Raw genomic sequence first — 25464 nt, 5'->3', positions numbered from 1 at the left:
CGTCCTTATTTCCGCCCCTGCTTGCCAGCGCTCCCCATCTTGCAGCGCAAGGAGCACACTGCTCCCTCTCTGCCATTAATTGTGCATCAGCCGAGATGATTTACTTTTAACAGTGGTGGTTATTTTTTCTTGCCCTCGGGGCAGAGTAGCCTTGAAAGCCTGCCTGGAGGGCATGTGAATAATGCATCTGAGAGACTCCTCCCCCGAGGCGGGACAGAAACCCTACTTTTCTTAAGATTTGCCCGAGCATGTCTTTTTGTTTTTAGGGATGCATCAATCAAACGCATCTATATGAGCCATATTCATGAATAAATATTTCAGCTAATGAATATTGACATTAAAAAGGATGTGTTTCATGGATGGGGGGGTTGTGGGAGTTTTGACGGATGGCATCCAGCTCTGAGTCACAGGACAGATACAGATGAGACAGCCTCTGTCCTTCACCCAATGCTGTGTTGTTGCCTGCTTTCCCCCCAGCTTTTTTTATATAACAGTTGGTGTTGTTAGGTTTATTGTATGGTTTCCATCTTCACTGTAAAGAGTTGACTGTAGAATTTACAGTAAATAACTGGCAAAAAAGGCCAGCTAATTATCGTAAAATCTAATTACTGTAAAAAAAAATATAGTACAGCATTACTGTAAATGTTGTACAATTTATGATTGTATATAAACTATAGTTACTTAGAATAGAGTAAATAACTATAATTTAATTATTATAGTTAAATTATAGTTAAAATAGTGAGTTATATTATTAGTTAAAATAAAATAAACAACAAATATAAAATATAATAAATATTAATAATAGTTAAACTATTATTTTACTTACTAGTAAGTAACTGAAATGTATACACAGTAAAAAAAAAAAATACAGTAACATGCCGCAATAGATTTGTTTTCCGTAATTAACTGCAATTTTACAATAATTGGCTACTGTTTTGCCAGTTATTTACTGTAAATTCTACAGTCAATTCTTCGAGTCAATTTCTGTTGACTTTTGCCAAAACTTACTGTCCCCTGCACTGCTTCTGTTTTGAAGTAAATAAACTGTAACATTGTAGAATTTATACTTTACATCAATTGTAAATCCGAGATTAGACTCCCTAGTTGTAGTGCTTTTTCGGTGTCTTAAGTAAATAAGGCAAACTATGCCACCAAAAAAAAGTAAATAAGGAACAAATAAAAAGAGCTAGGCTCAGACTAATTATCTCTACGTATGGCATGCCAGCCCCCACCCCTCCCCGACTTCACCCTGGTCTACCTCCTCGTCTCTGCTCGCCTCATCCCTCTTTCTTGTGCCGCAGAGAGGGGAAAGCCGCAGGGCAGATCTTCTGCTACACTAATCGCTTCTGACTGCTCCCCGGCAACTCAGCCAATCTAAGCAGTGTGTGACGATCCAGTCTCAAAGTCGTACACCCGTGCAATTCTGCCATGCCCCTGATCCACCACCCCCCACCCCCCACCCCCGCCTCCCATTACTCCATCTCTGCCCCCACCCTTCAGGCTGCGCTCGGCACTGCCTGCCAGTGTCTGCACGCGTGACACCGGAGGGTGGAAGTGGAGGGCTGGGCAATACTGCAGGGATGGCTGGAGTATTGCCCCGGGGCGAAGAAGAAAAACATACACAAAAAGTAGCACCCTAAGATATGAAGAAGAATCTTGCCTTTTTGCACCCTCCCTTCTGCATTTACTGCTCTTTTATATTTATGCTTTTTTATTTCAAAACTGCCTGCTAGTTTATTTATTTTACAAACCTTCCAATATTCCAAAATATTGCGACAACGTCGATTCTGCAGCATTTTTCATCCCTTTTTGCGTTCAAACAGCGAAATTGGCAAAATGTAGCCAATAATAATGTGAAGAAGACAAAGGAGAAAACATGTTTTCAACGACAATTTAAATAAAACATATCTCTCATTTTGCATCAAAATACGGTCATTTTACCACATGATATGGGTGTGTTTTTGTTGGGTTGTTAGGCAAAACTCTTGAGTTTGTAAAACAGACTAGATGGACAAAGAGAAATACAAATTTAATTTGTTATAATGTGGCACAGCGCAAATTTCTAAACTGTTTTATACCACAGATTTAACATTACCAGTTGCTTAACTCATTTAAACCCCAAAACTTATTTATAAGTTTTTTATGTTTGTGTGTTTGTTTGTTTTGTTTTTTTATGCTAGCATACAGAAGGCTTTGATGCAACTTCTGACCTGAAGAGTTTGCTTAAAGCAATGGTAGTTATTACAAATAATGACCAGCAGGTAGCGGCGTATAAGAGATCAGCCAGGGCCATGTTACTCTTGCAAGCTCTTTTCAGTGTTTTCAGCATGTTTGTGAATAATGATGAAACTTGGCTATATTCTAATGCTAATTGCTGCAAAACGGAAAAAGATACAAATATACTTTTTTTTCCGATTAAAGAAGAGACTCTAATCTTTATTTTGGTAGGTTCCAAATTTTTATAGCAATAAAACAGAATATTCTGTGGACCTCGCAAAATCAGTCAAAATCCAGTAAAACAGCCGGGAGTAAAGGGGGTTGCTTCCTTGAAAACGGCTGAGAGTGAATGAGTTAATAATGATGCTCTCATGCAAAAAGTAGACACAAACAGCTACAATGTGAATTTATTTTCGAGATGCAAGATCAAACACTTGACTTTGCCTTCCAGATATTTCTAGTCTGTGGTGTCTATATCTTCTTCAAGGCAGGTTGGTATTATTTAACCTAGTGTAGAAGTGGCTCAGATTTCCCATTTGAGCTCTGTTTTGTTTTGTTTTTTTCTCTTTAATTTTTTCCTCTTTTAAACACTGTTACGGTGTAACGAGTAGTCATTGGACGGTGGGTGAAAAAGACAAAGTGGGGAGCACTTAGCAGAACTGATTGCTGAACTCATTTGCATCAGTGATGCAAAGCCAGCATGCCTATCTAATGAGCTCAGCAGGTCCCTGATCCATCATCAGTGACACCACACAGCTCTTTCCCTTATTAGGCATGATGCACAGCTCAAAATGGAGCAGTCTGGATTGTTTCCAAGTCTTGGGGAATACCTCTGTGATGGGATCTAAACATGATGATTAAATTTAAAGCCAAGTCAAGCAGTTTTGCACACTATAATCAGAATGGCAAGCATGGAAAACCTCTTCTAATGTAGGCCTGTACTTTTTTTTATGAAAAGACTGGTACCTCATGTATGTGACTTCATACATTTTTGACTGCATGGCAAATATACATGCAAACGTACTTGTAGGCGACAAACAAACCTATAAGAACAGTCTTTGATGATAATTATACTTTTTATTTGATGATTTTACATTAAAAAGATTATACTCAAGTAAATATCTGTTACAATCTTTGAAGGAAAAAGTAGAAGCAGAAGTATAAACATGTGATTAATCGCAATTAATTATGGAAAATTGTGCGGTTAATTAGTTTTAGAAAATATATCACTTGACAGCACTACTTAAATTATACCACTATGTTTGCAAATTAAGTAATTGTTTATTTGTACATTTTCAGAATTATTATTATCCCTGCAGTGCATGATTTCCGTTGGGTACTTTTTCCTATAATGCCACTGGGTATGCGCAATGTGTAGGCCTATGCGTAAAATGCTGCTTACTTACTTATTTTTTGAAAATAGTGGTATAATGTTGGTCAAATGTAAAAAATAAAATAAAATAAATAAAAACATGGCATTATGGTAAAAAAAAAAAACTATGTTTTTTTTAGCATTTAGCCTACATGTACGTTCTAACTGACTTGCAAGTATATTAAAACGTATTTGCAAATATGTTCAAACGTATTTGTCAGTCAAAAATGTTTACGCCACATTGGCAGTTCCACGCTTCCGTGATGCCTTAATTATAATTATAATTACCGGTAAGCCAAAAGTTTCACACAAACACACGCACACTGGAGGACATGTGTTGTTGTGTGCCTGTAAGGAGCTGCATTCAGTATTTTTCTGTGCACTCTGCCTTGTTTCATGTTGCAACACATTCCGTAAACAAGATGGGCACACTGCTGCAAATAGGTAACTTCATTATTATTCATGAACAATTAATACCTTTAAAAACAAATTTTTCACTCGTTATCGACTGAAGATAACATCTCCTGTGCTTAAGGAAGCAAGTAACGACCAATCATGGCTCAGTTTGCTGACCAAACCCAGAAAACAGGTGAGCCATGATTGGTCGTTACCTACTTCCTCAGCACAGGTGATGTCATCTTCAGTCGACAGCAAGTGGAAATTTTAGTTTTTAAAGGTATTAATTGTACATGAAAAATAATAAAGTTATCAAATTCATTCTGGACAAAATATTAACTTATTTTACAGTTGAAAATGGCTCAATTAGTCAAGTATCCCTTTAATGTGTTTCAAAGTATGCAAAGTGTGTGTTTGTGTGTGCGCGTGAGTGTTGATCAAAAGAATAGAAACGTCTATTCGACGACTAAACACTTTTTTCTTTCCCTCTCCCTTTCCCTCAGTCCCACCTCCTCACCTCCTTTTTAAAACACCCACACCATGACAAATGCAAGACTGACATTGATTATTCCATATTGACAGTGAAGCTGTGATATCACCGGCATGTCAGCGACCACACCATGAAACATTCCATCTCGCTTACTTCCTTCCGGCTTCTGTCTGACAGAAGAATTCCACATATGCTGTTTCTTACAAACCATTTTTCAATTCAAGTGTACAGAATCTTTTTGACCAGTCTCTCTCCGGCCTTTTGTTTTATCTCCCTCTTTGTGATGGACATTTGAAGCGTCTCCCTGTCCACCCCCAGACCTCTTCCAAACATTCCTCGGATAGCTCAGCTCCCATAGCTGTGGCCAACAGCATTAACCCTGCGGGTTGAGGTATCAAAGGGAGCCCTTTGCATATCACACAGCTTACAAGGAAACAACCAAACGCTGGGAGGCCACCGAGAAGCAGGCAGCCCAGAAGCCCAACCAACAGCCACTAGTGGATAGGATCATTTTCCTGTGGGCTTAAGCCAATCGCCATTGCCGCAATGCTCCCAAATGACATTGGTTGGTGTTGTCAAAACATTGAGGGAGTTACAACTCTCGCTGCACACAGGCACTTGCTCCAAAAAATATTGTAAAAAATTACATGAATCATTTTGTTGTTTGATATATTTTTGAGAATTTATTGATTGGAACTGTTACAAGTGTTGGTTTACTTTAGAAAATAAATACACAGGGACTGTATTGCTTGATAGTATAAAATAGAGTTGACTCTCACAACAATAAACTCAGAATATGTGACATATTTATAGCAAGGTCGGCGTGCCTGGTTTGGGTTCGGTAAATATTTGGCAAATAAAGAAAAAGAAAGTGACTTATTGAATGACTAAAGATGAATTGAGATGTTACACATTTGGTGCTTACGTTTGTGGCTGCTGTAACACTGCCTCCACCTGTTCTTATACTTTCCAAACATGATGACATACATGCAATATTTTGGATGCAGCACACACACATCTTTTAAAATCTGTTTTGCATCATGTTTGTGTGTGGGTATTTTTTGTTTTGTTTTTGCTTTTGTTTGTTTTGCGCAATACCTGCTAATGCAGATTACTTTAAAATGCAGTGACTATATATATATATATATATTATTTTTTATTTTTTTTGCAAAACAAAATAGGCCCAAATCGAAAAATTCACTTTGTACTTAGGGGTTATTTAAAAAAAAAAAAAAAAAGAATAACTGATTTATACCACATTCATATACAATGTAACTCAATATGCTAAGAGTTAAAGAGATTTAAAAGCAAGGTAAAAAAAATAAAAAAAATACTAAAAGAGCATACGGTGCAAGAACGAGATTTTTGAAAACATGATTTTAAAAATACTTTGACAAACCTTGCATGGGTATGGGAAATGAGCATAGTTTTTGTTATGATTGGTGTCCTGTCTTGCTTGTTAGGTTTTGTTTGCACCTGTACTCATCATCCTGTTCCCTTGTGTCATCCAATCATCTCCCCCAGCCACTTGTGTCTTGTCCAGGTGTCTCTCGTTGTCTCGTCAGTTGGCTTGTATTTAGTTCCCTGGTTTTGTTCAGTCTTGGTTGGATCATTGTTGCTGTCACCTGATGTTTAGTTGTTACTTTGATTTTTGTTATTTTCACAACTTTGTTGGTTTTGTTTATTAAGAGTTACCCAGTACCCCTGTTAGTGTTTTTGTTAAATAAATTGTTTTCAGCATTACATGCATCCCTGCCGTGGTTCTCCTGCCTCCCTGCATTTGGGTCCTCCAACCCCATCGTGACAGTTTTTAACCTTGATTTAAAAGCATTCACATTATATTGGTATGTTTTAAATCTTTATTCATTGACATTATTCACTGTGATACTAAATGATACCAGCAAATCAAGAGACCGTATTATACACAAGTACAGAGGGGACAAAATGCTGTTTAAAGGTGATTTTAGGATGTGTGTTCTTCTCGGCTGTGTGTTATCCACGGGATTGTATGGTAAATTATTACATGACCGTCCATTGAATAATAAAAATCACAAATCTTAGTGAAGTAGTGTTGCTTCAGGTTGGAGCAAGGGAAATTGTCCAATTCTACTTAATTGATTACAACAAATTAATTAGTATAGTATCTGCAAATTGTGTGCTCGTTGAGTAACTATGCTGCCTTCTAGTGATCGGCAGAGTAACCATGTAATATTATTCCATATCACTAGGTGGCAGTACATAGCTATTTGCATTGTACTTTGACGAGAAATGTGTGAATGCGTCAGGTGGCGGTGATGGTGCCTTTACGGCTAGCAAGACTACGGTGACACTGTGATGAAAAAGTTCTTTTTTTTAAATGAAAGATGCCTACTCTGAACTGGACCCTGGACAAAATTCTGACCCAGATGAAGGCCAAACAAGGGGAGGTCACCGGGGACGTAGCAATGAAAACCGACGCCGTTGTGCTTGGCTTGTGGTAAAAAGCTATCCAACGGTGCTATTGTCCCAACTCCCAAGTAAGCTTAAAGGGGAAGTCAAAATTAAACATTTCTTGACAATAATATGTTATATGTGACCTCACTAGTCTAAACACGGCATTCTGATTAATATAACATTTGTGTAATATGAGTTATGAAGCAAAATCCAGCCGTTTTTATCCATCTTAGTAGGCGGCCATTTTGCCACTTGCTGTCAACCGAAGATAACATCACAGTTGCTCAGGGCTAGGGCAACGACCAATCACAACTCACCTGTTTTCTGAAGCTGAGCTGTGACTGGGTGTTACCTGAGACCTGAGCAACTGTGATGCCATTGTCACTCAACAAGTGGGAAATTGCCCGCCTTCTTATATTGATGAAAACTGCTGGATTTTGCTGCTTAACTCATATTCCACTAATACAATATTAATCAAAATACCGCATTTAGACTAGTGGGTCTTCATAGAACACATTGAGAAAAATAAGAGAGCCCTTAAAGGGACAGTAATGTGAAAAATAAACTTTATGAAACTTTTAACCCTGTTAAAATGCCAGTTCCTCACCAAAAACATCACCGAAATGCTGTTTTCCTCCATTTGCACCTCCTATGAGAAATTCTAGGTCATTCTGCTCTCCAAGCACCAGCCCCTTCCCAACCTGAGAACACGAGCGGATGCTCACTCTATGACGTCATCAGGTGTGGACCCACCACCGCACCGGCTATGCGGACTAAACACACGCCCACTTTCTCTGAGACCTCCATGCTCGCAGTATAGTGATAAAAGTTATGTCCAAATGAGTTCAAAGCAATCAATTATCCTTCACATTTGCAATGACAATTGGCCATCTTAAATTACCAGGTGTGGCTGACTATTAACATTTCTGAACCTAACTGAATGAATGGTGTGGTGGTTAGCGCACTCACCCTGTAAGCAGGTCCCGGGTTTGCATCCTACTTAGGGTTTTTTTTTCTTCCCTCCCCCATCCACTATGATTTCTTGCGGCAAAGGAGCCATTTTGTTTCAAATGTTTATTGAAGAATTGAACATCCATCCAATTTCCAAATTTAAAGAAGACGCGGTAGCATTGCAAGGGCTGGCCGGTCTTGCGTGGCCACTCAGAGGAGCTCAAACACAGCTCTCCAGAGTTTTGTGGCCGCAGCAGCCGGCATAGGATTAGAGGGGCACGGCAACCACACGTGGAGAGTCAAGGTTATACTGAACCGAGCGTTTTACTTCTGCGTTAGAAAAATAGACAGCAAAATACTTAATATTTCCTAAAAAATTACATCACTATGGTATCAAATGTAAGATTTAATCATTATATGCCAATACAGGGAGTCCTCAAGTTACGTCGTACATGACCTACGTCGTTTCTACTTAACGTGCCTCGTCTGTAGCATCTTCTTTTTCATTAATTTCCCACAATAGTCACACCATTTTAATGTTATTTAAAGTTGTGTTGTTACCTCCAGCAACGGACGTCCATCAGCAGGTCGGCTCACCGTCAGGCGCGTCACATTTACATGTTTAAGTTTGAATTAGCTCCGCACTGCCGTCCGTCAGCAATGAATGTCCGTGTGGAATTACAAAATATTGGTTCCGGGTCGTGCAAATGTTTTTTTAAATGACTGTACATAAGTATTATACTGTAAATATCAACTTTAACGGGGAAATCCGATTTAAATCGAAATTCGGGTTACATCGCCAGTTTAGGAAACTAACTCGTAAGCCGTAACTTGACTCCCTGTAGTTAACTGTGCAAGGGCTTAAAATACCATGATATATCCCCTTTAAAGCTAGCTACCATATTGCTCAACTTGTAGCTAAGTCAAAAAAGTTGCACAATGTGGCAAAGACATTGATACTTCCTGCCTGCAAAGCCATTGTAAATGAGATGCTCGGACCTGAAGTGGCTAAAGACATAGCCTAAGTCCCTCTCTAAAGCTAGCACAATTTCCAGACTTATTAATGATATAATCTATATAGATAAGTTATAATATAAAAAAAGTAAACTCTTTATCCATTACAGAGTTTTTTGTGTGTTTGATTATTTTGTATCATAGCCAGAAAATACAGCAGAGGCCCAGGGAGCCTCAGCAGGTAGCATACAACCAGCCCTGCTGTAGCAACCGCAGTTCTGATCATTCCGTGCTCCTCTCTTCCTTTGTTTCATATACATAAAATGCTCTGCCCTTACATCCCCACGGGGGGTATTCTGCACCCCCATCCTCAATGTATTCTTTTCCAGGTCAAAAGGCCATGGACCTTGAGGTTTCCCCCACTGTTGTCTAAAAAAAAAATCCCTAAAAGGAAAGAAACTATTCAGACACAGGCTGGCTTTTAGATAAGCAAATTTTTTTTTAAATGCCTTCTCCAACAAGTATGCTTCCAAAAATGTCAATGTGTAAATAATATGATTTTTAAAAGTGCTTGGTGCCATATCAAAGTAAAGATGGTGATCTGCTTCTGATTGTCTACTTAATCCTCTCAGTTTGTCTTGTCTTGCAAAGCATCCTCCTGCTGTTCTTGTCAATGCTTTGCCCATTGATGCCTGATGGGCAGCGGGTGAAAAGTTGCTTTAAACTACATTCTAATTTTACTCCGGCCAAAGGGGAGAAAAACAAAAACAAGACATAAAACTCTTATAGCCTCCAATTAGCACAGTAGAAATCACACTAACTGCTGGCATTATAGGCTAACACAAAGGGCCACGGACAGAGAAAATGCACTGTTAAGAGATCTATTTATTACTTCTAAATGAGTCGTACCAGCACACCATTGTCAGGGGTCTTCATTAATTAAGCAACTTTTAGTTTGAATACGGCCCCAGAGTTCCGATTTGTGTGAATTGCTGCCCAGTCCAAAAAGACTCCCTCTTCTATTTTAATCGCAATGTTAAGTATTAAAAGGCAAGCATAATATTTTATCATTGACTGCATTTACATGCAGGGTTAAGGTAAAAATTCAGTTTTTTGGGATAACCCGTTTAACGCATGAGCGGACAGAGTTACTCCCATATAACATATCCCAATCTGAACGCAATGCATGGACGTCATTACACAAATAGGCGTCATTTCTGCTTTTAACGTTCTACGGTCAACAAAAGACTTTGAATTTGAATTTATTTATTTGAAAGGGACAATGCACATTAATCAACATTTTACAATGTAAATGTGCCCAAGTTAGCTAAGTCAATCTATTATTGTTATTACAATTATATTAATGTCACTCACTACACCAATAAACTTGTAGGTCGTGTGGCAAACACACAGACTTTTATACACACATATATGTGTGTATAACTCACTGTATATGTGTGTATAATACACACTGTGACATTTTTGCCGTAGACACTTTAAATAATGTGAAAATGCTGCAGAGAAAATCAATGTTTTAAAGTTAGGCTTGCTTAGCAAGTGCCAATTTAAGATGGCTGCCGCATATACAAATAATTCCTGTACTAAAAAAACAAACAAGATTAGACCATGTGCAGAACACAAACCAACGTTCCGTTCAAAGGAGGTACCCCGGTCGCATTTATATAACAAAATATTAGGTTAGATAAAAGAATAACCCAGGGGTCTTATTTCGAGCACATGCATTAACACGGCCTTTCAAAAGCCAAATATTGTCAATTTTTGGGGTGTTGAAAGGGTTATTGACTGCATGTAAATGTAGTCTTTCGAAAAAAAAATTTAACCAGTCCCTTTTGATGAAACAATTTGCAATCAAAAACAGTGTTTCAAACCATTTGCCCCTGCCAACAATACCCCCGCCGCCCCACTTTCCAGCCCAGCCTTCTCTGAATCATCAGAGCATATGTGAAATTCAAGCTTGAAAATTCAAAGGAAAAAACCTTTGTGAGTATTGTCATCCCTTATCTGATTTTAAACATATGTGATTAAAAACATGATTAGATAAAGTGTGTACATCAAGAAATAATCCCACTGAGTCACCTTACAGGAGGACCCGTGTTTAAGAGAGGTCACTGAAAATGCCAAGCTTTGATATGGAGGAGGCCTGTGGGCTCTCTTACCGAGTTCACTGGTGTTGTCTCCACTCTGAGAGACGTGTCCCCCACTGGACGGTCCTGGGGTTCCGACTGATGGTGTGGAGTGGGCGTCATCCAAGTCTCTCCAGGATGCTGGGTTCTGAGAGGTCAGGGTAAGGTCCGCACACCGGGGGACAGGAGATAAGAAAATAAAGGTAAAGAAGAGAAGAGGGATGGGGGAAAATAGATGAGGAAGGTCCAGTAGGTCCAGTAAGAGGTCCATTATGCAGTTATACAAAGACAGCTGCAAAGTGCAATTAGCATTGCAAGGCAGCAAGTTAAACAGCACGTGAGAAAAATTACCATTCTGCCTTTGATGACGTAAATGAAACACCGTCGAAAAAGTGTATTTCTAGAGGATATCTGGCAATTTTGCAGCATGTGAACCATACGACGCCGTGATCGCTTATGTGAGCAGGTTTAGGGAGGAAGCCTGTATTTATTGGGAGCCTTGGCCAGGCCACTCAGACGGCTCTAAAGCCAAACCAAACAGTAGATCTCCCCCTTCAGCCTCTTTGCGTCAGCTGTTTGCCTGATGGTGATCAAATGAAGAGCTTGGCAGATGACAACAAGAAGCACGAGGACAAAAGCGCAGTGTGAAGGAGGCCTCTCCATGATGGCCTCCCTTTTCTTAGCCGACCAGAAAATAATTACAGCTCCTCTGTAAACGCAGCTAGTCAAAGAAATGCCATGTGTTTCCACATTTATCAAGCTACTGAAGGTCTTATTTCTTCACATTTCATCTATTAAAAAAAATCTTTCAAAAGGAGATCAGGGTTGAAAATATAAATTGTTGACATATATGGCAACAATGTTAGTTGGAACAAAAAATCAAGCAAATTGCCTCCTCCAAAATAATTTGCTGAGTTGTTTTTCCTTACAACTTTAAGTTGGGTGGACAATACAAAGGACAACAGTTCTGTAAACTGTTAATTATTTCTTTGTTGGGAAATGTGGTAACCCAGTTTTACACAAGAGCAAAGTTTAAAATATTTAGTTGAATTGCCCAACCTAGAAGCTTGTTGCCTTGAAATTTTGAGTTCACACAACTTTTTTTTTTTCAACAGTGTGTATGTATTGAGTAGATAATTTCTCATTCTTTAGCATGTACAGAATTACACAATGTAAGCAGTGCATTTCATTTACAGTACAAATGTGTGAAAATGTCAAACTAAACTGAACAGACTGATCACACAAAACTGTGTTCTTTAAGAATAGCACTAACAACAACAGCAGCAACAAAAGGAAGATTTTTGGAGGCTAACTACAACCAGGTGCTCCTGTAACAATGAGTAATCTCCCCTTAATGTGGAGGTTGAGTTAAAGTTACCATACAGTACATATCACAGTGAGCGTTATCAGAGTCTGTGTTATCAGGTAAAACACACACCACACCAGTTAGGATTCAATTAGTACTTCTAATGGATGTATGGTGCTTCACACCTATCATTCATGTTTTCTGGCATGAACCACTTAATGGAGTTTTAAACTTGATGCTTTAATTTTGATCTGTTTTTTGTAATGGTTAAAAATAAATATTGTATCTTGAGGAACAGCAGTGAACTCCAACTGTATCCAAATCCTTTGCTATTTTTGAACAGATAAACAACCAGCTACTAAGATGTCGGCCTCAAATCTATTGTCAGGTGTTCGTAAAGTCACTAATAATCGATGTTCATTCCCCTGTAAAAATAAAAAAATACAAGTGAGACTAATATTTACTTTTAAAAACCTAGTAAAATTCTAAGTAAATTTAAACAAGGAGAGTTTGAGAACATTTTACCAGTTTATTTTTTTTTTATTTTATTTTTTTTAAAGGTACTCAAGAGTTGAGGAACAAACCCACAACCTTCAAGTTGGGAAATAGCCACTCAACCACCTGAGCCATGTCACTCCTGCTGTGTATTAGTATATTGATGGTGTCAGGCGAAATCCTTGTACCTCTAAGACCCGTTTTGATCTCCTTTTGGACACAACAACAATGCAGTATAGTGGCAAACAGCAAGAGTGGCATGGCTCCCAAACTGAAGGTCATGAATTCATTCCTCAACACTTGAGTACATAAAAAAAAAAAATTGGTAAAATGCACTCAAAACTTTTTTTTTTCAAGTAAATATAACTTCTTCTTTTCCTTTTTTCTTTTTCTTTTTCTTTTTATTTTATTTTTTACATTGTACCAAGAGTACCTGCACCCTTGGGAAAGGTGATGCATGTTGCATGTGGCTTAACATTCAATGGCAATCCTGCCTCAAACACACACACACACACACACACACACCCGTGTGTGTGCGTGTGCGTGTGTGTGTGTGTGTGTATTTTATTGTATGATGAAAAAATATATACATTTAGAACACTTCTAATATGTTTGCCAAAAGGAGTTAAGTGCACTGAGGTTTGAGGACGAAGTGCAAAATACTGGGATAGGAGTGTTATTTGCTCTAAATGCCAACCCCAAATCCAACATAACACTACAGCTCCAACATGTGGTACAGTATAGGGATTACAATCATCATTAATGCTGATTTCCTGTCAAAATCATTGCAGGAAACTTTAGCTATAGTTATAAAAGGAAATGTAGATAACATTAAACAACCAAGAGTTTTTGTATTAGCTTAAAAAAAATATATGTACAAAAAAATAATATATATATATATTGGGCACTGCATGATATTCCATGAAGGGCTCTTGAAATGGCAGACACAAGAGAGACTGGTCATAACCAGACCAAAATTAGTGCAACTCCAACAGACAACATCAACATAACATTAAATGGCTTGAACAAATCCAGGGGGGGGGACATTATTGTGTCGTAAACCTTCCAATTCATTGTGTTCTTTCATAAGGTGGACTATTGGTTGTATTTGTACCACGACACCAGAGTAAATGATGAATAAGAATAAAGAGAGAGGGGTTGCTCTCTTTCCAATGCGTTAAACTCACATGATCTGCAAGGTTGGTGGAAGATCCTGACAGATCATCAAAGTCCGATTTGCAGACGTCCCGCTCCTCAATGACCAAGTCGATGGGCATTTTGCCCTTCAGGCAGCTGATGTAGCGATGGCAGAAGTTATCACACAGCTCGTGCACCTATAATAAAACCAAATACCATTCTTGTATTTATTTTTCCTCCCCACACATTTTCACACACAGGCCGTACAACAAAAAATTCTAAACATCTGCCCTTACAAAAATTGTATTTAAAATGTAACAAAAAATAGTTGGTCATCCCTTTGTAGCTTTTATGCTTTAATGGAAAAAAAAGAATTTATTTGAGGGTATATCATATTGTCATCCTGAAAAACATTTGTGTGGTCAGAAAATCATGGAATTGCTTGCAATTTATTTTGCTTCCCAAAATATGTTTTGCTAAGGTAATGTTCTTCCACACCACCTAAACTTATTTCTGGGCAAGGTCAAACTGGAAAAGGTGACAAATTGAAGGAATGTCTTTGCATGTTTAAAAATTAAGATGCAAGGAGAATTGTGTATGAAATCCACCATGGTCAATCTTTGAATGATTTGTTAACTGATCAATATAAGTAGGCTACTTTAGTTTATAAATGCTCTCTGTGTTTTTAATACTAACCTTTTCTAATTCCAGGAGATGAAAACGCAGCACTTGGATGGCTTGAATCATCTAAAATCAAATAAATAAAAAATAAAATAAATGCCGGGAAGAATCAATCAACAGGGTAGATCCTTCGGGCGCTTTATAAAACACTGTGCGCGTTATGAGTAAATATTTTTAATAACTGCGCCCTAAAGGGATGTGATTGTTCCGGGCAAGCGCTGCAACGCGCTTTTTCATAGAAAGGGAAAGGCAATAGCAAGTGTACTCACCAAGTTATCCAGCTCTGGGTTCGAAGAAAATAAAGGTTTTTCTGCGCGAATCTAAAAGTGGAAAACAAGAAAATGTTAGCCAGCTGTCATGGGTGTTGCTAATAAAATCATCGCCATTTAATGCAGCAGAAATAACAATTTGCCAAACTGGACGTCTATTTATTTGCACGTTAGTACCTGTTTGGCAAACACCGCTATGTCTTCATTGAAGGAGTCAGAGGAGCACACGTCCCCGCCCGCTACTCCGGGTTCTCTGGGCGTACAAGTCGCCAGCTCGCACTTCTCGAACACCAGGGCAAGAAGCGGGAATAGCGGGTGACTGCAACACAATAACGTCAAACGCCCGTTAGCACCTGTTCCAGTCAATTGCATTAACAAAAAACAAAAGAAGAAGAAGAAGCTGCCAATATAGAATCAAGTCAGAATCCTTTTTACTAATTATTTTTGGCCTATTGTGATCAATATAATGCAAAAAATTGTAATGAAAATTTTATTTTCATTTTTTTCGATCGTCGAGAAATTACTCTTTTTTTTCCCCATATAATTTTTACTTCAAACTGAAATTGCTTGAAATCACCAAACATTTTAAGGTGTCTCATGCCAACCTTTATTGCGAGCAATGTTTTATTATTGAAAAAAGCCTACCCATAAATCTGGTCCTTGTCTCTTTTCAGCGCGTCGTTGACACCACTGCCTATGCTGCCTGGCATGATGCTGTGCGGCGCGTGGGCCCCGTAGTGCTGCGTGGGATGTGGAGGCGGCCCGTGGTTCAGGTGGTGAACCTGGGGTATGGGCCGCGGTGCGTGAGGGTCTCCGTACATGGATGTCGGGACTCCAACTCCATCCATCCCGCTTCCGTAATGAGCCAACTCGTCGTACTTTGGTGGTAGAAGATTAGATTAATATGACTTTATTGTTAATGAATAAAACAATATTCAGGCTTTTTTCGCTCGTATATAAACGACATGATAGATTTTTTTCTTCTTCACATAATCACACCATTGCACATAATTCAAACAACAGGCTATATATTTTCAATGTGTCAAAGAATTGCTAAATATTAACACAAAGTATGAAAAGTCATGGTGTGTTTTACTTACCCTTTGCGCCATCGTTGCGCGCAATTTTTAAGCGTGTTAAGAAAAGTAACACCGAAGAGGAGGGATGACTGTAAAATCCAAGTCAGAAAAGTATATTCCTAATTAGTCCAGTTGGCAAATCAGTGGAATGACAATCAATAGAAACTGATCAGACGGAAGAAGTGATCATCATCATCTCTCCTCGTGACTAACGCGCAATTTGTACACTTGATTCCTCAGTTGTTTCGGCGAGTGCAGGGTTAGAGCTCATCTGCTTGCATGTGTTTGATGTGCATCTGAGCATCAGTCGCAAGTCTTGGTCAGAACGATTGCTGACTCTCTGCCTTCAGTCGGACCTCGGCGTGCTGAGAGTGGGTTCTCATGTCCGTGCGCGCCGACACGCTCTCTGCTCGCAGATTGGTTGAGGAGCCACTTATGTGAAGCCAGAACTGCTGTGTATGCTAATGACGGAACTTGGTGAAGGCTGGATTCAGCCAGCCCACATTTAACATCGAGCTGATGTGACAAATAACTACAATTTCCGGTTATTGTTTTCACAATAATCGCTAAACAATTATCCACTTGACAGATTGCAGATAGTGGTCAAGTCGCGGTATTTGATGTGCATCTAATAATTTACAGGATTGCTGCTCTAATGAAGGGAAGAGTCGCATGTAGGCTTACCTATTTTATTTTTCCCCCCAGAAGGTTTCACTGCCCCCACTTCTTACAACCTTTTAGGCGCTTTTATCTTAAAATAAGGTTTCCGGTCAGTATGATCATCAATTACTACTCAGTGCTGCCGCGAAGCTTCGGACTCGAATCTGGTGGAGGAGTTTTCCAACTTTTAGGGCCTTTTATATATATATATATATATATATATATATATATATATATATATATATATATATATATATATATATATATATATATATATATATATATATATATATATATATTATATATATATATATATATAATATATAATATATAATATATATATATATATATATATATGTAAGGCCCTAAAAGTTGGAAAACTCCTCCACCAGATTCGAGTATATATATAATATATAATATATATATATATATATATATATATATATATATATATATATATATATATATATATATATATAATATATAATATATATATATATAATATATATATATATATATATATATATATATATATATAATATAATTTTAATATTATATTATTAATGTTTGTAATAATATTCATTAATGATGGATATCAAAAGCTATGCTCAGAAGTTAAAGTAACTGCAATTAAGAATTACCGGTAAGAATTGTTTATCAGTTACAATAATAATAATAATAATAATCATAATAATAATAATAATAATATATCTTACAGCTTTACTTCAAATCAACAGGCTTATATAGTCCCTATAGACTTTTTTGTAGGCCTCACAGAGAGACTTCAAGTATTTCTGTGATTAATGTTTGTGTTTGTTAAAAGTTTATATATAATTAGTCAGTTCAATTTTAGTTGTGTTATAATTATAACTAAACAATAACACGCCATTTAGTACCTTGCTGTATCGAAAATAAAATATTGGTGTTCTAAATAAATGCTAAATATATTTGAATATTTGAAGTAGCTGTTTTAGATTTTGTCACCCTCTTAAAATAATTGCCTAAATTAAAAAAAATTCCGCAAACAAAAAAAATAAAAAATTTGCCTAAATCCTCTACTTATGATACAAATGGTATTTTTTTGGGGTTTTCTGATAAATGTGAAAAAATGACTTCGGGGATTATTTTAAAACGGCGTTATATGTTTTAAAGAGACAGTGTGTATGAATTGTGCCATCTAGTGGGGAACTAGAAATTAATAAATTTTAAAAACCCACTATTAATTTCAATAATATGCAAAAAATATATATTCTATCATATTAACGTACATTTAAAAATAAATAAAATTGTAGGTCTAGTAGCCGAATTGCTAATTATAGGTTACGCCACATCATACAGGAGGCTGACATGTTTCACCGCCATCTTTCTGTTACAGATGCCCAAAGGAGAAGAACCTCCTGGGTTTGCTCTCCTGCAAGGCCCTGGTAGGTTGTGCTTGCCCTGTCCTGGCAGGTGTGCTCTCTTCTTTGGAGAAGGTTTTCATGCATGCCAGATCCACCACACCAGCATGTACCGAAACACAATCTGTTTCTTCCTCTCGTCGCTGAATCAGTGGAGGCTGATGTATGTGGATCTCACTCTATTTCATCTATCCTTCCTTCCTTTCTTCAGTCTTTCCTTTGGTCTCTTGAGGTCTCCCTAATTTGTTGGAATTTATATGCTTCTGCGGTTGGTGAAAGATTCTGGTTTGTAACCCTGTGGGTAGTAGGAGGTGTCTGGTTGGTACTGGATTTCACTTTTCTCTCTTTTCTTTGATCACTCCTCGGGTCTCCTGACACTATCAGGATTCTGAAGTATTCGGTTTAGGTGAAGGGTATGGAATTTTTAATAGGTTTCAGGTGAATTAATGAGCACAAACTCAGACGCATGCGCATATGCACACGCGCACACACACACACACACCCCCCCCACACACACACACACACACACACATATTCACGCGCACACAAAAAAAAAAAAAAGAGAGAGAGCAATGATGATCACATGTTGAATCAGTATGATTACCGAATGAACAATACAGAGCTCTCTCTAAAAAAAAATACATTAAAAAAAAAATAAATAAATACATAAATAAAAAGGAGAAGAACTTGTAGCGCATGCACATGTAGTTAGCCTCTGGTGGTAGTTGCTTCCACAGCAGGGGTCTGCAAGTGGTCGTCGTCGCTGAGTCCCGTGATTCAGGCTCCCGCCGCTTGTCTCCCTTTGTTTTGCTCTCTCTAGCTTTTGCTAGCCGCTTGTCTCCCTTTGCTTTGCTCTCTCTAGCTTTTGCTAGCCGCTCTTGTTAGCCACTCCCGCTAGTTCCAGCTAGTTGCTCTTGTTAGCCGCTCTAGATTTCTTGCTAGCTGCTCTTGCTCGCCGCTCCTGCTAGCTTCTGCTTGCTGGCTCACTCACTCCAAATAAACATTGTTAGTATTTGGTGGTAGGCTTGTGAACTCTCTCTGAGGTACCGTGGCACATGCTTCAAAATCATTGCATTCTATTAGTTCACCACTAGATGGCACTAAATTCTACACACTGTCTCTTAAACTATCAAGTGACAAGATTTTTTTTTTTTAACAAATATTCCAAGTTCTTGGATATAGTAAAATCAAAAGTGTAAATTTAACTCCCATATTGTTAAATGTAACACTCTCCTCGAGTTTGTATAGGTCTCAACCGTTCAGAGTAAAATTTACACTTCGGGTAATGTACATTTTTAACTTTTTGGTGGAACCAATTTACAACACCAATAGTTTTATTATTTGACGCATAAGAGAAAGTTTTTGTGATTTCCTTTTCTTTTCTTTTTTGGTATTAATTTCTCAGAGTTTTGATGTTACTTTTAACACTAAAACCCGAATAAGTTAGCATAACAGAAAAACAGTGAGTTAATCGGTTGCCTCAATTTTTTTGAGTTGTAGCCTTACTTTTTTTGAGTTGAAGTTTTCCAGAACTTGAATGGTTTGATTACACCTAACTTAATTTTAGTAGTAGTAAGGCCGGATTCGATCACACGTCCTCTGCACTGGGAGGCAGACGTGCTAACCAATCACCCACCATGGTGCCTGCTATGAGTATGTTTTTAATCATCTAACATAAATTGTTATTAATTTATTTAACGAGGTAAGACAAATGAGAACACATTACCATTTACAACAGTGGTGTCTAAACTTGGTCCGCGAGGGCCGGAGTCCTGCAGGTTTTGGATGTTTCTATTCTCTAACACACCTGAAGCTCATCAGCAAGCTCTGCATAAGCCTGATAATGATCCTGTTCATTGGAATAGGTGCGTTGGAGCAGGGAAACATCCAAAACCTGCAGCATAAAATAAGGCTAAAATAAAATTACAAATTAACAAGTAAAATGAATTATGAAACATATACACAAAACATAAAACAAAACAAAATATTATATTACATACATTAAGTTTTATTTTTAGTATGTACCATGTAAATTAATTTTATTTGAAAATATACCTTTTTTGAAATAGAAACAAGATTTTAATCACGAAATAGCTACATTTTATTAAGTTACAGCTAATTTATGTTTTTAAGTTATCCATACCCCAAAACTAGTATAGTTCAATTTAATCCAAAAATATTATTACAATTTACTCTAAACGCATACAAAATTACACCAACATAAAAAAAGTTAAGCTAATAGTGAGTATTGAGTGAGTAAATGAGTATTGTGTACTTAAAGCATGAGTTATGCTTTAAGTACCAAATAGATTAAAGAATAACTCAACACTTAATCAACTTTTTTTTTGCTGAAAAACTGTATAACTGGTGACAAACAGCCAAATTGTGTTTATCTCAGTGTTTAACCTGAAGATGACACCAAACACACATTTTTTGCCCCCAAAACAAGATTTCAACAAACATGTATTAAAATGTAAAAATAATGACCAGGACATGTAGACAGCATTTGTAGACACCAGTTTGTACAGTTTATCAGCAAAAAAAAAAGTTGATTAAGTGTTGAGTTATTCTTTAATCTATTTGGTTATTTTGAACGTTCGGGTTTACAGTGCAGCGTGTTATTTCCTTAAATTTTTTGGTGTAACGTTTCTGAACTGGTCCGAATTGTAGATTAACAATACCATAGTCTTTTTTTTTTAATTATTGATATATATTTTTAGGGATGACAGGTGTTTACATTTTTTTATCGTAGTTAATCACATGACTTCAATAGTTAACTCACGATTAATCACACATTTTATATCTGTTCTAAATGTACAATAAAATGTACAATAAAATATATATTTTTAAAGTTTTCATACTCCTACTATCAAAATTTTAAATGAATAGAAATATGGCTGCATCCTTTAGTCATTCATGCAGTAATTTCATAATAATTCATAAAATTGAGTTAAAGTTAAAAAGATGTACTGTAAAGTGTGATATTGATTTGTGTTGAGGTCATTATTCTGCCACTAGATGGCAGAAGTAAGATTTGCATTTGTAAGATGTTGGTGACATCTCAGTGCATTTTTCATTTTCATATTAAGAGCTATATAATCTTTAACATGAAGTAACATGTGAAATTGTGCACATTTTTTAAATTGTAAAATACAACTTGACCCCAGTCTCCACAAATATATGCATTATTTAAATGTATTACTGCTAAATTTTGACGTGGACGTGCCTGCTGCGTTGAGACAAATTCCCCCAGTACAGGCTTTCCAAGTGAGGGGTGGTCATTAATCGCGCTTTTTAAAAAAAATGGCGTTAAGGAACTTCAAATTAACTCAAAATTAACGCACTAATTTTGATACCCTTAATATTTTTTAATCATTGACGTCTTACAGAAGAATTTAAAAAAAGAAGACAAAACAGTAATCCATCCATCCATTATTTGAACTGCTTATCCTCACGAGGGTCGCGGGCGTGCTGGAGCATGTCCCAGCTGTCTTCAGGCAGTAATATTACAATCAAATAATTATCTACAGTATGTCATCTCGCCAACCTTATCACCAAAATGTTGTTGATAGCAAATTAAACAATTTCTCAACAGGAGAAATAATTATTGCATTTACTTTATTTCAAACATAGACACATATTCCACACTATTCTTTGATATGCCGTGTGTGAATAATTTAAAGCATATATTTGAATTAGAAATACACTGACGATAAGGAAACAAGGAAAACATGCCCCATGCCCGGGGGCTACATCTCTCCTCATTGCATATTATTTCCATGCCGTTTTTGTTTGTCCCTAAGTTCTCTATCTTTATGTTTACCTCATCCTACCTCCTCCCTCCCCACGCAACCTCCCACAACCACGGCCAGCCATGTGATCTGAATAAATGCTGATTCAGGGTGTCAGGCCCTGTCTTACATGTAATAAATTACCATTTAGTTGGGGAAATATGCATCTTTCTCGACGCATCACCAGAGAGGGGGCAGTTCACCACCATCCTTGACCTCTTCTTCCACCCCACCCCTTATGGACACACACACACACACACACACACACACACCCACACACACACACACACACACACACACACACACACACACACACACACACACACACACACACACACACCCCACACACGCACACACACACACACACCCACACACCCCCACACACACCCCCACACACACACACACACGCGTGCCGTTTATTTCAAGTTTCCTTCCACACCCCCTTCCTCTCCATCGTCAGACAGTCTCGGTCTGGCTGCCTCTGTCACCCGTCATCCTGTACCCCAGTGAGAATCATTAGCATTGTCAGAACTGACTGAGAAAGGAGGCCAGTAGAGACCTGGGTTGATGAGGAGCAGGGGTAAGGGTTGTGGTGGGGTGGTTGTTGTTGGATGCGGGTGAATTTGCAGCTATGTGGCAGAGTTGGAGTGTGTGATAGCATGTACTCATATTGCATGAGCGATATTATACTATACTCAAAATGTGCAAAACATGTGTTTCCTTGAATGGGCTTTAGTGTGTAAAGATCAGTGAGGTTTGGGATAAGCTTTCATGAAAGGCAGAGAGCTAATGTAAGATGCAATTTTTTTTGTTGCGCCTCAATTCTCTGCCACATTAACAGTAATATTGTGGAAGCATTCCCACATGTTATTGGGATTTTTATTCTCCACACTTTTTTGCCGTGTAACCATTCCCACATAATACTTCCGATTAATACCATTCTAATTTCAACTTGCTTCAAAAACTCATGCCTCGGGGGATATATATCGTCTGAGTTTACATTACTTACAGTATTTGCACAATCCATCCATCCATTTTCTTAACCGCTTAGTCCTCACAAGGGTTGCGGGGGGCGCTGGAGCCTATCCCAGTTGGCTTTGAGCAGTAGGCAGGGTACACCCTGAACTGGTTGCCAGCCAATAGCAGGGCACACAGAGACAAACAACCATCCACACTCACAATCACACCTATGGACAATTTTAGAGTTTTCAATTAACCTGCCATGCATGTCTTTGGAATGTGGGAGGAAACTGGAGCACCCGGAGAAAACCCACGCAAGAACGGGGAGAACATGCAAACTCCACCCAGGAAGGCCGAAGCCCGGACTCGATCTCACGTCCTCTGTACTGGGAGGCGGACGTGCTAACCAGTCAGCCACCGGTATTTGCACAATTTAATGTTAAATATCTTTTCCCCATTAATTTTCAATGGGAGTGACATTGAAAACGTTCTAAGTCCCACTTTCCACGACAACTTCATCATTACCACCTGTCTGCTTCTGCTCAGTGGCACAGTTGATAAAGTGCATTGTCCAGTGACCAGGAGGTTGCGAGTTCGAATCGCACCTTTGACTGTACATTGCAAATATGTCCATGGACATTATGCTAAGTGATATACATGTATACCAACCGACTACCATATCAAAAAATGCGTTATAATTTCACTAAAATAGAAAAAAATTAAAAAAATTATGCACCACATACACTCACTGACACGTCTGGGAGGCAGGTGGATCGGGGCGTGACGGACCTGCTGTGCCCCGTTCTGGCCTGGGGGGCCCTGAGTGGTTGTGCTTGCTCTGTCCTGGCCGGGGTCGACGGCTCCCCTCTTTCCTTTGGTCTCTTGAGGTCTCCCTAATTTGTTGGAATTTAGATGGTTCTGGGGTTGGTGAAAGATTCTGGTTGGTAACCCGGTGGGTAGTAAGTGATGTCTGGTCGGTGCTGGATTTCACTTTCCTTTCTTTTCTTTGATCCTTCCTCGGGTCTCCTGACAACCTCACAACTGTACCTGGATTCTGAAATATTCGGTTTAGGTGAACGGTATGGGATTTTTAATAGGTTTTAGGTGAATTAATGAGTACACACTCACACGCACACACACATGCTCACAAACACACCCGCACATGCACATCCTCACGCACATACAAAAAAAGAAAATGATTTTTTTTAAACTAAAATTATTAAATGCATGCTACCTTTCAGCATCAGATAACACAGAATACACCATCAACCTTGATTTCAATCAAGTTGCGTTTGCCTTCCACCACAAAGAAGAGTGTTTCAAACCCTGTTTTGACCACATTTTAATACATTCAATGGTTCGATACCAACTAACTCTCATATCAGAAAATGGTTTGTAATTTCTTTGAAATTATTAAATCCTACCTTTTCTGAGTATTTATTATATTATATTATATTATATTATATTATATTATATTATTAATGCACGAAAACAATTAAAATACTTGGCCTGGAAGAAAGAGCAGCGTCAATGTCTCCTGGCTGCGCCAATCATATGAAGCGTTACATACGGTCCCCTACATCCCGGCTTGTGATTGGCTCTATGACATGCTATCACATGACATGCTATCACACGACATGCAATTGGCTAGATTAGAACAACCCGTAAATATGAGGGCAATGTGCGCCGCACTACAGAGTAGGAATGGGCGATACCGGTGATTTTAGATTCGATCTGATACCAAGTATTACTGGGACCAAATATTGCAATACAGATCTGATATCAATACCGGAAATTTTGCGTTTTTTTTTTTTTTTTTTTGCTGCTGAAAAAAAACCCACATCTGCACTGCCGCTGCGCTCACACCAATGGGGGCACACACATCTTCAGTTGAACCAAACTACCTCAAACTATTGTGTTACCAATTCCATGTCATCTTGTCAACAGTGGCGTGCGGTGCCCACGAGATGTGGGCTTTGTCCTTCACCTTGATATATAACACATTTTAGAAAACAAAAAAAATAAAAAAATAAAATCTTAAAGCTGCAATATGGAACTTTTTTCCCAAAATAACTTTACAATAAGCTTTTTATTTGACCATTTATGACTGAAATGGCTTCTAATTAGGAGATTAACACTTTAGCTGTTCACAATGGGTACTCCTGCAAGCCTCTGGCCAATAGTTTTCAGACTGGATTTGGGTTAGAATTTCCCGCACCGTGTCTGCGGATGTGACTTAATGTGTGTGGTGTGTATGTGAAGAACGGTATGTTCAGTTTAATTTTTCATCAGCAGGTGGCAGTAGGGATTCAAAATTGAATATTTTACATTCAGTAGCTTTAATACAACATAGTCATGATTTTACAATTAACCCCACTCACCATCATCAACTAATGCCAACGATGCCGCCGCCATGCTTCCAAATGTGTGTTTGTGTTAGTGAGAAGGGCAAAAGAAAAGCATGCTTGACACGGGTTTGGGACATAAGAGTGGGCGGGGGCGGGGGCAGACACCAGTGCACTGCTTACGGAGGCGGAAGGGAAAAGTAGCTCGTATGCACAAAAATATACAAAAAATATAATAAATTGATTGCAAATATCAATACTTTAGCTTGGGAATTGATTCTTAAAACTGAACATGTTGGATTGAAATATTGATATTTTGGTATTGATCTGCCCATCCCTACTTAGAGTGGAGTTGCTGGAGCGACACATTTTTGGGGTATTTTT

At 38.1% G+C, this 25464-nt stretch overlaps 1 protein-coding gene across 1 annotated transcript in view; it reads right to left on the bottom strand.

Annotated features, from left to right (window-relative positions):
• meis2b (Meis homeobox 2b) overlaps positions 1-16398 on the bottom strand; it is a 41703-nt gene extending 25305 nt beyond the window's left edge. The window contains exons 1-7 of the mRNA XM_086060902.1: positions 15946-16398; positions 15491-15723; positions 15023-15164; positions 14846-14896; positions 14592-14642; positions 13946-14092; positions 10991-11105 (exon numbers count right to left, since the gene is read on the bottom strand). Coding sequence (XP_085917028.1) covers positions 10991-11105; positions 13946-14092; positions 14592-14642; positions 14846-14896; positions 15023-15164; positions 15491-15723; positions 15946-15957 — 751 coding nt within the window. The 5' untranslated portion in view covers positions 15958-16398. The remainder of the gene's footprint in view (positions 1-10990; positions 11106-13945; positions 14093-14591; positions 14643-14845; positions 14897-15022; positions 15165-15490; positions 15724-15945) is intronic.
• Between the last annotated feature and the right edge of the window lie 9066 nt (positions 16399-25464).

Source organism: Leptonotus elevatus, chromosome 18 (genome assembly GCF_054856555.1).
Source record: "Leptonotus elevatus isolate MCC_2025b chromosome 18, RoL_Lele_1.0, whole genome shotgun sequence".
Lineage (NCBI taxonomy): Eukaryota > Metazoa > Chordata > Actinopteri > Syngnathiformes > Syngnathidae > Leptonotus > Leptonotus elevatus.
The sequence above is the reverse complement of the archived record's forward strand: the minus strand, read 5'-3'. Positions and strand labels throughout refer to the sequence as shown.